Here is a 17,448-nt window from a genome sequence, read left to right as displayed (position 1 = left end):
CTCTTTACAACAATAATAATGGAAATATGAATTAATGGAGTAACTTACGTGTACCGGTACTTGTAGTGTACGCTTGCATAGTTAACAAAGTGGGATGAGGTTAAGCAATAATAATTGCACCAGAATTGGAAATAAAACGTGATTAATAAATTTTATTGTAACAGACTTTTTCTACGTCTCTAGTAAAGCAACAAATAAAAATAACAACAAAATTAACAGCTATAATTAAAAACATATCCTTTGAAGAAAAAAGTAGGCCTAAGCAATAATAATCCCACCAGAATTGAAAATAAAACGTGATCAATAAATTTCATTAAAACAAACTTAATTTTTCTACGTCTTTAGTAAAATAACACATAAAAATAACAAAATTAATAGCTACAATTAAAAATATATCCTCTGAAAAAAAAAAAAAAAAAAAAAAAAGTAGACCTAACCTTTATTTCTCTGGAAATTTAGCAGCCTAAGTGACAGAACTTTAACTGGTATCTAATGTCCTTTCGGTTAGACTGAAACATTTCATTGTGAAATTTAAGGATATAATGTATTCTAACAGTCACAAAGAACTTTAAATTAACAGTTTTGTTTCTGCACAGCATTCTTGTGGAAACCCAGGAACCTTTCTGAATCTTTCGGAAATCGGAAAAAGGATAACTCTGGCCTCTTTCTCTTACTGTTGCTGCAATTTATAACACTACAAACGTCTCTTCCTTGTCCGTTATTATTATTCCAATTATTATATTTTAGCCATTAACATTTTCATTATAACCAATAACGAACATTTCACAAGCATCAATGTGAAATACGCAACGAGCTAGCACTCGATAGAAATAAGACACAGTCCAAAGTCGACCATGGACAGTCTATTGTTTCTAGTTGCTAACAGCTTGGAGCGCTTTATCACGAGATTTGCAAAAAACCACCTCAAGCTTCGCGACTGTATATAGTAGACTGTGTTGTAACTATACAATGGGAATTGCTTTGCAGTAGTTATATACACGAAACCCCTTGTTTAAGCGTTGTATATAGTGAAAAAATGGCCGCCCCTCTAACAGCTGTTCGTATCGGCTGTCATTTTATGATGGTTACCTTGTAACCACAGAACAACAAACCAAAGATCATAGAATTATTAGAATAATATTGCTGTAGCTTGTACTCTTTGACCAAAATGTAGTGTGGTAATCGATTAGAGCCAGTTGTGCTATCGATATTTAACACACTACACTAGAGTGCTCTACCGGATGCAATAGAGAACCTCAGGTATTCTATTACCTTTCATAACGAAGTAATGACGAAACTATGACGTAGCTGTGTAACAGTTATACTGTTATACACGATGTATGTAGTGATTATTAGTAACGAATTTACACACGACTTATAAACGAGCTACTCATTGTATAAGTACAAGACAGTTCAACATCTGTATATAGAGTTTTTATTAGTAAGACCGTTAGTTTACAAGTTGATTGTAGAGACCCAGAAACATGCTTACTGACCATGCACAGTATGTTGTAACTGGAACTTAAAAAATTCAGATGGCCAAATTGTATTTCTGGATCTGTACATTGATAGCAGTACTATACAGTTTTTTAGATTACAGTATATCTTATATGTTATGTTTTTAAAATTTGGTTTTGTCCTTATATTAAAGGATGTAACAGATACCAGAGGAAATGAATTCGAAGAATTCTGTTTAAAAAGAGAGTTGTTGATGGGAATTTTTGAAAAGGGTTGGGAAAAACCCTCTCCCATTCAAGAAGCTAGTATTCCCATAGCACTCTCTGGGAAGGATATTCTAGCACGTGCCAAAAATGGAACCGGCAAGACCGGGGCATACTCCATTCCCGTACTTGAACAAGTAGATCCCAAGAAAGAATGTATTCAAGGTGAGTGCCTTATTTATTTGTACTTTTGTTGAAATAGGAAGATTTATCTATTCATTGTATATAAGTTTTGATAATTGTGGTGATAGCAGGTTTATCAATGCAATATTCATGATTTCTGATAAAATGCATTCTATGTGAACACAGTGCCTTAACTTGTAGACTTTGGCCTGATGTGTTTCCCTTTACTTAATCTCGAACCAGTCCAGCACCTTTAGCAAATATTACTGCACTGCTAATTTCGACAGTGGTCCAAGAAATTTCAAATTCATGTTTATCATTTCAGTCCTCAAAACTAATAGTTAAGTAAATCATTCAACAAGAAATACATGAAAAATTAATATAAAAGAGTATAAATAAGCAATGGAATATTTTATTAAACAATAAAAATTTAATTCCAGAATGTCCACGAATAAAAACTGTTACATTTTTTAGATTACATGTGGGACATGATTGTTTGGCTGCCCATCTACATAAAATAAATATTTTTCCTACTTCTAATTGTTTACTTTGTAAAGAAGATAATACTATAATGGATATAATGCACCTCAAGAACTGCAAAAATTTAACGACTACAGATCTGTCATTATGATACTGGAAATGAAGAAGGCAATTGGAAGAACTCCGATACGCTAAGTTTTTAGTGTCACTGATATGAGTGCAGTCAAAATTCTGACATGAGTGAGAGATTTCCGACAAATTTTACCTGGATGCAAAAATGTAGTAAGGTGACACAATAATAATAATAAAGTAATATGGCTTTCTCATACAAAGTAAAGTAGTTGTTGTTTTCTAATGCCAGGCGTTTGAGGTACATAGTAAAGTAGTTACACTTTTAACTACGAGCTTTGCATATTAGTTATGTATTAAATACGAACTCTTTAATCTAAATGTAAAGGGCTGACTTCTGCTTTGGTTATGATAGAGTTAAATTTTTTCAGAGCATGGTTATTACAAAGATGGGATGTATTTTCATTTACAGGTTCTAAGTATAGTACTTCAAAATGTATTTCTGTACAATAACAAATAAAATTATTAAGGAAATGACATAGCCTTAAAAAAATATATAATTTCAACTTGTGTATTGAATAACATTGTTGCCCACAACGCAAGTCAGGAAGAGAAACTATCCTTGCAAGTCAGTTTGCAATGAAAGTCCCTTAAGTCGCTGTTATTTGATCCAACTCTACACATGTGGCTTATAGATTGTATTGTATTTATTAACATTCCGTGGTATTCATACATGCTTACAGCTAGAATATGGAACATGTCAAAAAACTTAATATTATTATAAATTCTTAATTTATAGTCGCAGTCTAGATGAAATATATACAGATGAGATTTACAATATAGTCTACTAGTACAACACGAAGTTTTAGTATCAATTTCATGAAGTGTTATTGAATGTCATGAATTCACCTACAGAATAGAAGGCGTGAGAAATTAGGTACTTCTTTAATTTGGCCCTAAATAATTTTATGTTTTGAGTTTCATTTTTTATATCGATAGGGAGACTATTAAAAATTTTTACTACCATATAACGCACTCCTTTTTGATAGCATGATAGACTTGCCGATGGAGTATGAAAGTCATTTTTTTTACGTGTATTTATGCTATGAACTGTTGAATTAGTTACAAAGTTTTCACGATTACATACGAGGAAGATTATTAATGAAAAGATATACTGACAAGCCATGGCCATTATTTGTAGTTTTTTTAAAATAGTCCTACACGATTCCCTAGATTTGGCACCTACTATTATTCTAATTACTCTTTTTTTGTAATAGAAATATATTGTTACTATCTGTGGAATTTCCCCAGAATATTATTCCAAAACTCATTACCGAGTGGAAGTATGCAAAGTATATTGTTTTTAAAGTATTGATATTTACTGTCTTTTGCATAGATCTAATAGCAAAACAAGCTGAATTTAGTTTGGGGGTAATTTCTTTAATATGATTTTTCCAATTTAACACATCGATTTTAACACATTAACACATGTTGCTAATACCAAGAGGTGTAGACCACATAGTTCATTAGAAACTGTCCAGAGTGCACCACAGGTGGTGGGTCTACATTACACTGGAAATGAATGATTAACTGTTAAAATGTCACAGGAGAATCAGAGTGCTTGGGGAAAACACGTGTGTTGCCTGGACCATGGGCTTGCCCAACAAAAGTTACAAATTCAGGTTGGATCAACCAGGATATGAATCTGGTCCCCCTAGTTTATAAGCCCAGTTCATTAACACTGAGCCACTGTGACAGTAAGTTATTTGTAACATTGCAGTTAATTTAATGCCTTGCTTCTCTACTTACTTTCATCGAATATAAGGTCCTTCTCTTACCCTCAAAACAAAAATGATGAGTTTCATGTTGGATTCCCCAACATTTACACATATAAATGAAAATTCCAACTCTGATTAAAATGTGTTTAATTTCACTGTCCTTGTCAACTGTGTTTTTGTAAGCCTGACATAGTGTATTGTTGCAGCTCTTGTGATTGTGCCGACACGAGAACTGGCACTTCAGACTAGTCAGATCTGCATAGAACTTTCGAAACACATGAATATTAAAGTTATGGTAACGACTGGCGGAACTAATCTCAGAGATGATATTATGAGGATTTATGAGAAAGGTATGTTAATTCACTTATATTTAAAGTGTATTGTAATACATGTTATAAACAGTGTGCCAAGTTGTAGGGTTCTCAGATTCCCAAAGGCAAGAAAATATTTGTAAATTGTATTGAGACGAAAGATTTTGTACGAACAAGTTGTAATTTTCATTAGTAACTCTACATTATGTATTCATTTGTTATAAAATTGTAATTGTATTTTTGTTTTTTCCTATCGCCTGTATTTTATGACTTATTATATAACTAGCCATACCCATGTGCTCCGCTGCACTTGTTAGAAATAAATATAAAGTAATTACATAATTAAAATAGGATATCTGCCCCAGGGAACATTCGTGTTTGATAGAAGGATAAATAGTTTAATATGTTACTTAATTTAAATTGTATTTAAGTAATTAAAATGCGATCATTTTGGTCCATAGACCACTCATTTGGTGCAATGATAATTCCTTTAACATGTTTATTTGTTATTACATGCAAATAATTAAAATATGGCCACTTGGTTCAGAGAACGTCCGTTTTTGATGCAACAATAATCCGTTTAACATTTTTCTAAATTAGTCTTGAATGCATCTTTATTAAATCACTCCAAACTAATAGTGGATTGTGTACGAAGATAAGTTTTCTATGCGTAAAGATCTATTTTCATCTTACCTCATTCCTTATATGTAGTATTACATCCATCTAGAGGAACTACAAATTTCAAATAGTGAAGGAATTATCCAAATTAGCTTCTGAGATTACTTCATACAAACAGACAAATTTAATATTCTCTGTATATTAATATTGATAAACGTCAAGGCCGCCTTAAATAGACTGAGTCATTTGTTTTAATTTCATTATAGCCATCGATGTCATTCCTGCAATAACTCCTTTGTGACATACTGATTTTCAGATTTTTGCTCTATTAAATAACTTAAATAGTTATACAGCAAATAATACAATCTCCTATATGTAATTATATTTCTTTCTTTCGAAAATGTAAGAATTCACGATCTCCTATGTACCACTGCCATAGAATGAATAAATCTGTTTTTTCTTCCTATTGAAAAATTTTATATTTTGCACATAGGAATTACGGAACAACGACGCTATAATCTGAAGCGGCGTTGAAAATGTATTGTATTGTTATTTTAAAACTCTTGTATATCCTTAAATATCAGTCCTATCAAAATTTTGCCTGGAATAAAACTTATCGGAAATAATGTTTAAAGAAACTTTTGTTATGTAACATTTATCACAAAAATCAGTAATAAGCGAGATATTTCGATTTAATTCAGGCCCCCTTATAACATCCCTTTCAAATAAAGTATTTTGAATACCATATAGCCTAAAATCTAAGTTACAACAAACTTAATTTATGTTCCAATTTTCATTGAAATCCGTTCAGCCATTATAGGGTGAAAAGGTGACATACATACATACATACATACATACATACATACATACATACATACATACATACAAACATACAAAAATTTCAAAAAAGAGATTTTCGGTTTCAGGATGATTAATTATACATGTTAACACCAATTATTTTTGGAAAATCGAAAATTACCAGAAAAATTTCGCTTACAGATTTCTTATTAGTATAGATGATATGCCAGATATGTAATAAATTGAGTTCTAATTAAAGTCACATGTTAAACAGACTTAACCAAAATTCCACAAGTTAACTTCTGCGAATAAATTTTCAGGTGACTTATTCAAATAAACTAATAAAGGAAATTTTTTAATGGATGAGAATATGTTCTCAGACATTCTTTGAAATTTCCTACCTTCAAGAATGTTGTGATATGAGTTAAAAAATATAAATATTTCGAAAGAATTCGAAAATTCTACGTAAATTTCCAGCTTTGGAGATAACATTTACTTGCATTTCAACATTCATAAGATTTGGTTGAAGAATGTTTGGGCTAAAAATATTACCTTTTTTTAAACCATTAAGAATAAGTTGAAATGGTGCACACTGGCTCTGGAACATATGGAAATGTATCTTAAATCTGCCTTTGGTACAGAAAGATAGTGCATTGATACATACTTAATTTTATTTTTTTCCAGTTCAAGTAATCATAGCTACACCAGGTCGAATTCTCGACCTTATGGACAAAAACGTTGCAAATATGGAAAACTGCAAAATACTAGTCCTGGATGAGGTAAATATTAATTACATTCTTATGACGATTTTCTATTTTTACAATTGTGTATTTAAAGCATGTATTTTTATTCCATAGGCTGACAAATTACTATCACAAGACTTTAAAGGCATGTTGGATCATGTTATCTCACGGTTACCCGAAGAAAGACAAATATTGCTGTTTTCAGCGACATTTCCACTCACAGTTAAACAGTTTATGGTAAGTAAACAAAAATCATCTTTCATTTAGAACTTTAGTCTGTTAGTGTGATGCAGGATAAACTAAGAAAATTCAAGAGTTGAGAGAACAGAATATGTGCTTTAAAATAGTACTAATCTAGCATCAGTTTCGATGTATATCAGCAGGGCTCTTTATTTCTATACAGAGTAACTCTGCAAGAGTCTTGTATAAAAATTATACACGGTTTACTAGTAAGACCGTAAAGTCTAAAGTTCAGTGAGTTTTGAGTTTCATATGTGGAAAAAAGTAACATATTAGATTAAGTTAAGAGCGTGAATATGAAGATATGAGAGTTTTCTTGTAAATATTCTTGATGTCAATTTTGGGCAGTGTATTGCATTGATCTTAATGAATGTCCACATTGTATTTTTTTTATATAGGAGAAACATTTACGGGAACCATACGAAATCAACCTCATGGAAGAGTTGACCTTAAAAGGAGTGACACAATATTATGCCTTTGTACAAGAAAGGCAAAAGGTGCATTGTTTGAATACTCTCTTCTCGAAAGTAAGTCCAATAATTATCATTCCATCTAAGAAACTAAACTGGTTCATTTAATACGTAAAGTATTAGTTTAACTAAAATGTATTTGTTCAATCAGAAGAAATGATTTTGTTCACTTTTCTACGACTTCCAAGTACTTGTTTCAGTTTCTGATGTGTAAAATTTTAAATAAATCTGTACTTGTAAAGTGATATAACGAAAGGAAATTTTTTACTTGAATGCAGTGTATATACATGACAATTACAGTTGTCAAAGTTGTGTTTTCAAATCTGTAAATTAATTCCATAGTAAAAATTTACCATGTACTAGGTCAGTCCTTTGTTCATACACGCAGTTTTTAATCTGTTGTGAATTTCTTAGCTAAATAAAAAAATGTTTGCCCTATATCTTCAATTGAGGTAGTATGAGAGGACGACCAATTTTCAACAGTAGTAAGTAGGTAAAAAAAAAATCCCCATATAATGTACACATTACATTTTCAATTGCTACCTGTGGTAATATACAATATGACTATGACTGAAGTGATTGTGCAGTAGAGGATGAAATCAGTACCGATAATGAATATGTAAGGAGTGATAGTGTTATTTTCATAAAGTATACCTAGTTTTTTTTTTTGCTTTATTTGTGTTCAATTTTAAGTTATACTGGGCTACATTTTTTATTCATTTCGTATGTTATGCTTACTGCTTATAAGCATTCGGTATGTCGATGCTCCCAAAGACTTAAAATCGATAATTTTTAATATTACTCATGTATCTGATTATCTGACAGTAAGTACATGTATTTGATATAGCAGAAATCATTAACATGCGTTTACAGTCAATATAGTGTTTAAAATTACACGTGTTTATATTTTGCAGAGAAAATTAAAATATGTTTATATTAATGCACCTACTGATAATTTCTGCCATAAAAACCAGTTCCGCAAACTATTGTTCAACAATTAAGACTTTTAGAACTGAAAAAGATGTTACTCTGAATTCATAAATACGTCATTTATTATCTGCCATAATATACTGTATCACTTCCTCAATACACTTTAGCCTGTACTTGGCTGAGATGTACGCTATTGTGCAATATTACTTGAATATCCAATGTTGAAACCAGCTGTGATAATCACGTGAGATGTCAGGTGGTTATGATTTTTTCCCCTAAATTTTTTTTCTCTTATATAATACACATCCTGGATTTTTAAATTAAGGTTATGGAAAAAAAAGTGCATCTATTACGTGAGTAAATACTGTAACATATTTCATATGTGTATTTGAGATAGCCGTGGTAGCCGGTATACTTTCCATGTGCCAGTTCATGAAGGTTGCAGCTTTTTATCTGCCAAGCACAATAAGAGCTATTCGTGCTTAAGCAGTGTCGCTAGTGTAATGTTAAGACTCAGTTGCAGTTAATTATGGTAAGTTAAATTACATGCACTCGGACAAAATATTGTAACCTTGAAGAAGAGACGTATGAACTATGTCACATGGAAAGTATGTAGTGGTTTTATCCTTAACATAGACCCAGAACACGGGGTTTAGTCTTGGCTGAGCAACATGGACATTTAGACGAAAGAAAACCTATATTTTGCGTCTGTTGAATGAGAAAACTATTGGCCCCAAAATAGTAGGTGTATTACATAATTTAAAGATCTTTATCCAGACTTGTCATTGTTTCAACTTTAGAGAACACACATCACCACAGTAATGGCTTTAGAAGCCTCTACTGAAAAGGTGGAAAACAGTCAGTTTTAAAAAAAATTCTTGTATGAAATTTGTTTTTTTGGGGTGTAGGAGGAAGTATAAAGAAGTTGTGCAAAAAAAATTGACAAAATGTGAACATTTATACATTATGGTGTGTTGCAAATTTCACGGACCTCTAGTTACCACTGAACTTCATATACATTATGTTTGGTAAAGTGTTTACAAGTAGAAACATAGCATCATACTTCAGGAATTTCATTCAGCTAAGAATACATTCTTTGTTTCAGTTGCAAATCAACCAAAGTATAATATTTTGTAATTCAACTCAAAGGGTAGAACTGCTAGCAAAGAAAATAACAGAATTGGGGTATTGCTGTTACTACATACATGCCAAAATGGCGCAAGCTCATCGCAACAGGGTGTTCCATGACTTCAGAGCTGGACTTTGCAGAAATCTAGTGTGTTCAGGTATGATGATGAAAATAATTTAAGTAGCATAGATTGAATTTTTTAGTTCATATTATGACTTACTTCCTGATGAAAATTGTGAGATACATGGTCAAATTTCACCTTTCAGTGAATCCTCTAGAAGATTTACGTTGTAGCTGGATTAAACTTTTATTACAATAATTGTTTACAATGAATAATGAGTTTTTTATGCTCCTGCTGTTTTACATGTTACTACTGCTGGTGCTTCGTGTATAGTTTTTATGTTCTACTGGCTCCAATTTGGATACTTATTAATTTCGGCTTATCTTCTGTGAACTCGTATGTTTTGGTGAGATAGTTTTATCAACCCAATTGGAGATTTATCCTTCGAAGAGGTGGAAAAATTCAAATATCTTGGAGCAACAGTAACAAATATAAATGACACTCGGGAGGAAATTAAACGCAGAATAAATTTTGGAAATGCGTGTTATTATTCGGTTGAGAAGCTTTTATCATCTAGTCTGCTGTTAAAAAATCTGAAAGTTAGAATTTATAAAACAGTTATATTACCAGTTGTTCTGTATGGTTATGAAACTTGGACTCTCACTCTGAGAGAGGAACAGAGATTAAGGGTGTTTGAGAATAAGGTTCTTAGGAAAATATTTGGGGCTAAGAGGGATGAAGTTACAGGAGAATGGAGGAAGTTACGCAACGCAGAGCTGCACGCATTGTATTCTTCACCTGGCATAATTAGGAACATTAAATCCAGATGTTTGAGATGGGCAGGGCATGTAGCACGTATGGGCGAATCCCGAAATGCATATAGAATGTTAGTTGGGAGACCAAGACGTAGATGGGAGGATATTAAAATGGATTTGAGGGAGGTGGGATATGATGATAGAGACTGGATTAACCTTGCACATGATAGGGACCGATGGCGGGCTTATGTGAGGGCGGCAATGAACCTTCGGGTTCCTTAAAAGCCATTTGTAAGTAAGATTTATCAACCATAAAAACATGTACAGCGTGAATGTTAACAAATTTTCGAAACTATCATCATTATGTCCGACTTCGTGTTTGTTAAGAATATTTAGAGTTGGAAGGAGGAGGTGGAATCTTAATTTCTCACTTACCTAGTGGTGCAAGGTTTTTGAATTTTGCACTGCGTCCTAGATGAAGATGCATTCAATGTTTTGGCTGTAGAAAAGCTCAAGGTAGCTGATTCAACAGATAGCTTTCCTTCCCTTTCAGTGCCTTCTCTGATGGAGCCTCCAAAAAGTTGGACATCTCTACAGTGCAGATACCCAAAATAATTGAGCCATATTATCACTGTGAAAATCTCGAATCATTCTCAGCAACATATTCTTATAGTTTTCCTTCTTTCTAAACCATTAGACATTAGTAGTAAAGGTTCATTGTACAAGTCATCTCTCCACTACACTGAGTGTCTCTGTCCTGTAAGGGTTGTGTTACATTCTAATCTTTGGCGATAGACTGAAGTTCAGTGTTTTTATATCATGACTATCCATTGCTTTGGAGTTCTTTCCCCCTCCCCCCTTTCCAGAAGAGGGCCCATAGGCAAACATCGCAGCCTTAGACTTAGTGTAACCTCCTTATATTGGGATGATTTATTGAAGTCCTTTTGACTGCTATTCAAGCACGTAATTCACTGCTTGATGCCAGCTTATCAATTCAGCTATGGCATCCAGTTCTGACAAAATCCGCGCACACGTAGAAATACTCCTCTTTTCCTGTTAATATGCTGCCCCCCTCAGATCATTGGCAACTAGCCTATTTGCAATTCACATTCTTATGTTCTGCTGCATCCTTTAACCCAGAGACCCTATACTTGCTTTTTTTTTTTAAAGATAGGACATGACAGGAGCGTTGCGATCGGGGAAAAAACAACTGAATGTCACATAGCGTGGTAGGCCTGTTGCTATGGTAACAACAGTTGAGTTGCCAAACTTACTGTTCCTACCTGGTGGGTGCTCAATAGCTCTCTTGGCGACATTTATTGTGCACATAATGTCAGCATTGGTATGTTTCGTGTTTGATTCTCTGTCGATTTTTGTATTGTTTTCGTATCTTCACGTCAATTGTCAATGAATGTTTTAACGTTAGCCATCTTAACGTCAATTGCTGGCTTCCATCAGCTGACAGTATGGTAGTTCATATTGGCAACATAGCACTATATTTCCAAGCTCGGCCCCTTAACTGTCATGTCCCATCTTTCAAAAAAAAAAAAAAAAGTATAGCACTGCAGATTTCGCGACATGCCAAGATGCCATCTATCTGAGGGAGCTACACTCCTTGACTTGCTGTAGTCCACTATATAAATCTCTATGGAAACCTCTTCAGACAGACGACATCTGTGAATCCTGGAATCACACCTGTCACAATCTCCTGGTGAATCTGAAACTATTAAAAGATTATACATGGAGTTGAACTTAATGAAGGCGAGATGAGTCAGAGGTCGAACTCCGAAAACTACCCAGTGATTCTCCATTAAGTGGTTAAGGGAAAATCTCGGGAAAACCCCAACCATATAACTTGTCCCAATCAGAATTGGAGCCTATGCTCACTAGTTTCACGATCAGGGAGCCTAACTACTTTGTAGTAGTAGTAGTAAGCATGTCTGACTGCAAAACTAGTGGATCGAGGATCGAATCCTGGTTCGGACAAGTTGCCTAGTTGAGGTTTTTCCTAAACTCATTAAGAGTATATGCTGGATAACACTCTGCGCTCGACCCAGAACTCACTTGACCAAGCACCCAGTGTGGGCATTTGTGCTGTGCACCGTCTCTTCAACTCTACATCCGTGAGCGAGGAAAAGTAAAATGTATGTACTGTAGATTTACAATACACAGAAGAATCCTACCCTGAATGCAGATTTCAGGCAAGGAGTAGATGGAAGGATGAGATCGCGGAAAAATGCCTGAAGATGGGGGTTGACAACTTGGAAGATCTGGTTATGGACAAGTAAGATATTGCAATTTTTTCTTTTTTCCAGATTTGTTCACTCGAGGGATTGATGTCCAAGCAGTAAATGTAGTGATCAACTTCGACTTTCCCAAAATGGCAGAGACATATTTACATCGTATTGGCCGTTCAGGGAGGTTTGGTCACCTTGGTATTGCTATAAATTTGATAACATATGAAGACCGTTTTGCCCTGCATCGCATCGAACAAGAACTTGGCACAGAGATAAAACCTATTCCAAAGGTGAGTAAACGTAAAAAGCAGTCAACTTCCAAGGGAATTCGAAATTTTAATCTATGAACTGATAATTTGATGTATTTGAAGATACTTTGTATCTTTAAATAATCAAGACTGTTTTAAACTTAAGAATTCATGTAGACTAAATTGTTCCGTTTTACTTGCATTAGATTAGATCTGCATATAATTGAAATTTCATGTCACACTTGAGACATGCACTGATTTTTGCTTTGCCTCCAGTTTTTACATGAAAGACTGTAGTAGTTGTAATTTGATTTGCGCTTAAATGCTTCATAGGGAAATTTTACCATCTTAAAAGTTACATTAAATGTAATCATCATTGCCATCCTTTCCCTGTTAGACCACAAGACCTGTTACAGTCATGTATTTTCTATCCATCTCTTCAAAGGTCAGGTGAGGGATCTTCTCCCAACATGGTAGTATTTCAGAATGGCCTTCGGGAATCTACTGTTGGTCATTCTAGCCACATGATTTATCCAATACTGCCAACTGTAGTTCAGTTACAGGTTCATGTGAAATTCCAGTCATGTAATTTAATTGTCCACACCCGGAGTAATGGTTAGCAAGTCTGACTGTGAAACCAGCTGGCCCAGGTTCGATTCCCGGTCAGGGCAAATTATCTGGTTGAGGTTTTTTCCGGGGTTTTCCCTCAACCCAATATGAGCAAATGCTCGATAACTTTCGGTACTGGACCCCAGACTTATTTCACCAGCATTATCACTTTCATCTGATTCAGACGCTAAATAACCTAAGATGTTGATAAAGTGTCTACTAAAAAAAATATAATTTAGTTATAAGGCCGTGTCTCAAAGCTACATTTTCAGCTGAAGTGAACTAGATTGTTGACTAAATAGCCAGATGTGACGTCAGAAGTTGTGATCCAAAGCTACATAGTGCATAGCAATCAAGTCCATAGTAGCTAGTAAACAAAAATGCTTGCTCGATTGTTGACTTGTTCACTAAACAAACATGGATACCTCATCAGCAATTGGGGTTATGACATCTGAAAATGCTTTGGAAGTGAAATAATGTAAATATAATGTTGTTGTTTTCTAATGCCAGGCATTTGACAATAAAGTCATTTGACCTCTTGCACTCCAATATTTTTCAAAGATATTATCATGACTAGCCACTGAAGCACAGATTTTGAGGTGTTCCGAATCCAAATATAATGTAGAATAACACGTTAACTTTGAACACTGACATTCTTAGTACCTTCTGTACAATGTTTTAAACATTATTGTAACTTAATATATTAAGTCCTCATCTTTTCCACATAATTCGTCATGAAACTGCATTAGGACACTGCCTTCTTAATTCAGTGCTGCACCATGATGTAATGGTTTTTAGAAAAATAGACTATGAAGAAGGCCATGTTTCAAGCATACATTTCCAAAGCTCCCTAGTGTGTTGTTTACAAGTCACCTAGTTGCTAGTCACTAGTGTGTAGTATGGACTTGAGCTTTGAGACACAGCCTAAATATTTTTTTTTTTATCCAATGCCACCAGGTTGTCTTTTCGACATTTCTGGTCTTCTCTCCTGGCCGTGGCTTAATTGTAACCCACTTCTGAGGTTGGGGCGCCTGGAAGGCGGAGTTACATTACCCCGATGATGTGATAGGATGATTATGATATTGTAGTGCCAGGAGAGGTCTTAAATCTAAACTTAACCTAAATTCCAGACCATGGACGAACACAGGAATAATCCCCTTTAAGGCCTAAATATAAATTTCTGCATTTCAAAATTTTCGTACAACATTTGAAAGAACTATTAATAAGAAACATGGATATAAAAATTTTACAGTTAGCAGTGCCAGATTGTCCAAGAATTGAGTAACTGCAAATGAATTAATGCCGTCATTTTTTGTTACAGGTGATTGATCCTTCGCTGTATGTTGCCAAGCCTGAAGATACTCAGGGAATTGAAGAAGCAAATGTGAGCAAATAGACTTCAAACATTGACGCCAGAGACACATTCTCTTAATTTATGGAACATCAAAATGACAAAACAGTTTCCTCTTTCTTTCCAAGATTGTACATAATGTGTATAAGTGCATAAACTATACCATTTACCATTCAAGCCATGAATTATCAATGAAACGAAAAATTGGAAGATCCTTCTTTAATGAAAATGCCAAGCCAAGATTTTTTTGTTGAGAATTTTCCATTTTTGCGGAAGATTATTCAAAGAAGAAAAAGAAGACTTTTGTTGTCTAGATTTTTATACAGTTTATATAGTGAATGTTGCCATCTTCACCCTGTGGCTTGATTTGGTGGAATTCCTAGACTGTTATTTGCACAGCTCCAGTAATGGATCGTTATTTCAGTCTGCACATGTACTAGTGTATGAAATGAAATAATGTCGGTTTATTGCTCACAATGGCTAAAAGTAACAAGATAGTAATGCTCTGCTGAACATGAGGATTCGTTGCTGGGGCAGTGGAGAGTGACTAGTTTTGTAAATTTATTTTTATAAAAGCCAAGATGGCCAGTGAAAGTTCACTGTTACATGAATTTTATTTAACATAACACAACTTGTTTATTTCTGGAAAGACTTCATCTGATACTTACATTTACCATCTTAATAACAACACCTTTGGATCTCCGTGAGTATCAGATGGAGTGGTTCCTCTTTACAATGAAAATCGGATAAAAGTTAATTTTTTTTTTTTATTATATTGAAGTTACTATTTATGTCGGTAATAAAATTCATGTATCAAAAGCTTTCATTTGACCTTTTCCATGCAGATAATGTTTCATATGTTTGGATAATCTGTCCATCGTAAAATAATTACAAGAAGTTAAAATGATCAAACGTTGCCGTGTAAGCAATATTTCGTGTAGAGGATAACTACGTAAACGATATTAAGGATCTCTTACAAACTGTGTCGTGTAAATAGATTTGTACTTTAAGTTTAAATCGGAGGTGAAAATAACGTTCTTAAAGACTTTGTAAAAGTTCAAAACTTGTAAATAGTCCGGAGTGAAATAAATGAAATGATTGTCATGTGGTATGAAAGAAGAAAACGACTGCATGTGGTGCAAAAGAAGAAAACGACTGGCGCAAGTAGACAATTTTTTCGCCATAGTTATTATATTTATAAGTTAATTTCTTTGTGGAGGAAGCAAGAACTTGAAACAGTTTAAGTGAAATGGGCGTGTGAAAAGTGACTGACATAATAGGATAATGGAATATGTCGTGATGATATGCAAGATAACTTTTCAGAAATGATGGAAGTATTATTTTTTTCTCTCATTTTTATCGTGAAATAGAGCCAGAAGAAGAAAAGGATTGAGTTTTCCACTCCAAAAGACTGCCAAAGCAAAGAGGGAGGTGCTAATTATGGTATCTCCTTACGAAAGAATGTACGAAATGACTTGTTTAAACAATTGCGCTGTTTTATCAGCGTGGGTAAATAAAAGTACCTGCTGAGAAGGAGATCCAAAGTGTGGAGGCAGGAACGCAGCAACTTTTTGTACAAGAAGTAGCCTTCATAGTCCAACCAGACGATGGGCTTTGAAGCCAGTACTGGTTGAGAAAGCTGCATTTTTTCCCTGTGCTTGGAACTTTCTATGCACCAGGAAGTATGCTAAGCAAATGCATTTCTTCCACTTCTTTAAGTACTAATATTTCTTCCATATGAATCCCAGTAATTGTTGTTAATTTTTCAACTGCATTTGCTGAAGCATAGGTTTATATACATTTCTTTACTTACTGCACAATTACATTTCACAAATTGGAGGTGTTGGCTAGAATACTCTGCTACATGTGTGGTTTGTACAGCATCCTAACCAATGTCTCCACTCTTCCAAAAGTATAACTATGTATCCGTTGAGGACGTGGCCCTCCTCAACAGATTTGCAGTGATGTTTGTTTCTATTCTTTCTACAACTTTTATGACCTATTTATTTTATTAGTCTTTTTTTTTTTTTTTTTTTTTTTTTTCCATACTAACATAGGGCCACCTTGGTGGGAGTTGGGCGGGGGACACGGGGTCATTTTGAAACACACCCATTTGTTGACATAAACCTTTTTCGATACAGTAAATTGATACCCGTATATTTTTGGCACACACTTTTTTGAAATTAACTTCAAAAAATTTTCGGCAAAAATGTGAAAGGGCACTAGAATTTTAAAAGTAATTTTCATTATTGGTAATTTTATTTTAAAACGAAACATGTACTTTTCATAAAACAATGAATTGTAAAATATTGGTTAATTTTCTGTTGATGACGAATTATGGTACGCAAAATCTGAAAGGTATACATGAAACAAAAAAAAATGCTATTGTAGTGCACAATTGACCTATAAAAATGTACCTAACAACTTAATCCATGTTGCCAATCACAAAGCATGAAATGCATTTTGACTATGTAATTGTCAATTCAGACAATAATGTAAATTGTCAATATAAATTTTTTCTTCAGATATTGTTTATAAATTTTCATGGCAGTTTTTTACGTACATTTAAAGTATTAAGTAATTCAGTACTTTGTTTTTAAAGATTTTTACGTTGTGTGAATTGACAGTTTCTGATGTATATTGAATGATTCAAATGTTGTAAGGAATTTGGGCCTATTCCAATGTATGTGTGTGTATGTATATGCATATACATACACACACTCACATTTATATATACAAATCGTAACAATTCAGGTTTAAAATTAAGCAATTTATAA

The 17,448-nt window shown here is 33.8% G+C and overlaps 1 protein-coding gene across 1 annotated transcript in view; it reads left to right on the top strand.

Annotated features, from left to right (window-relative positions):
- Window positions 1-16,706, top strand: part of me31B (ATP-dependent RNA helicase me31b) — a 35,461-nt gene extending 18,755 nt beyond the window's left edge. Inside the window, exons 4-11 of the mRNA XM_069830595.1 lie at window positions 1,652-1,886; window positions 4,378-4,521; window positions 6,583-6,677; window positions 6,756-6,878; window positions 7,280-7,408; window positions 9,387-9,567; window positions 12,542-12,753; window positions 14,642-16,706. Coding sequence (XP_069686696.1) covers window positions 1,652-1,886; window positions 4,378-4,521; window positions 6,583-6,677; window positions 6,756-6,878; window positions 7,280-7,408; window positions 9,387-9,567; window positions 12,542-12,753; window positions 14,642-14,716 — 1,194 coding nt within the window. The 3' untranslated portion in view covers window positions 14,717-16,706. The remainder of the gene's footprint in view (window positions 1-1,651; window positions 1,887-4,377; window positions 4,522-6,582; window positions 6,678-6,755; window positions 6,879-7,279; window positions 7,409-9,386; window positions 9,568-12,541; window positions 12,754-14,641) is intronic.
- The last annotated feature ends 742 nt before the right edge of the window (window positions 16,707-17,448 follow it).

The sequence above is a fragment of the Periplaneta americana genome, chromosome 7, assembly GCF_040183065.1.
Source record: "Periplaneta americana isolate PAMFEO1 chromosome 7, P.americana_PAMFEO1_priV1, whole genome shotgun sequence".
Taxonomy (NCBI): Eukaryota; Metazoa; Arthropoda; class Insecta; order Blattodea; family Blattidae; genus Periplaneta; species Periplaneta americana.
The sequence above is the reverse complement of the archived record's forward strand: the minus strand, read 5'-3'. Positions and strand labels throughout refer to the sequence as shown.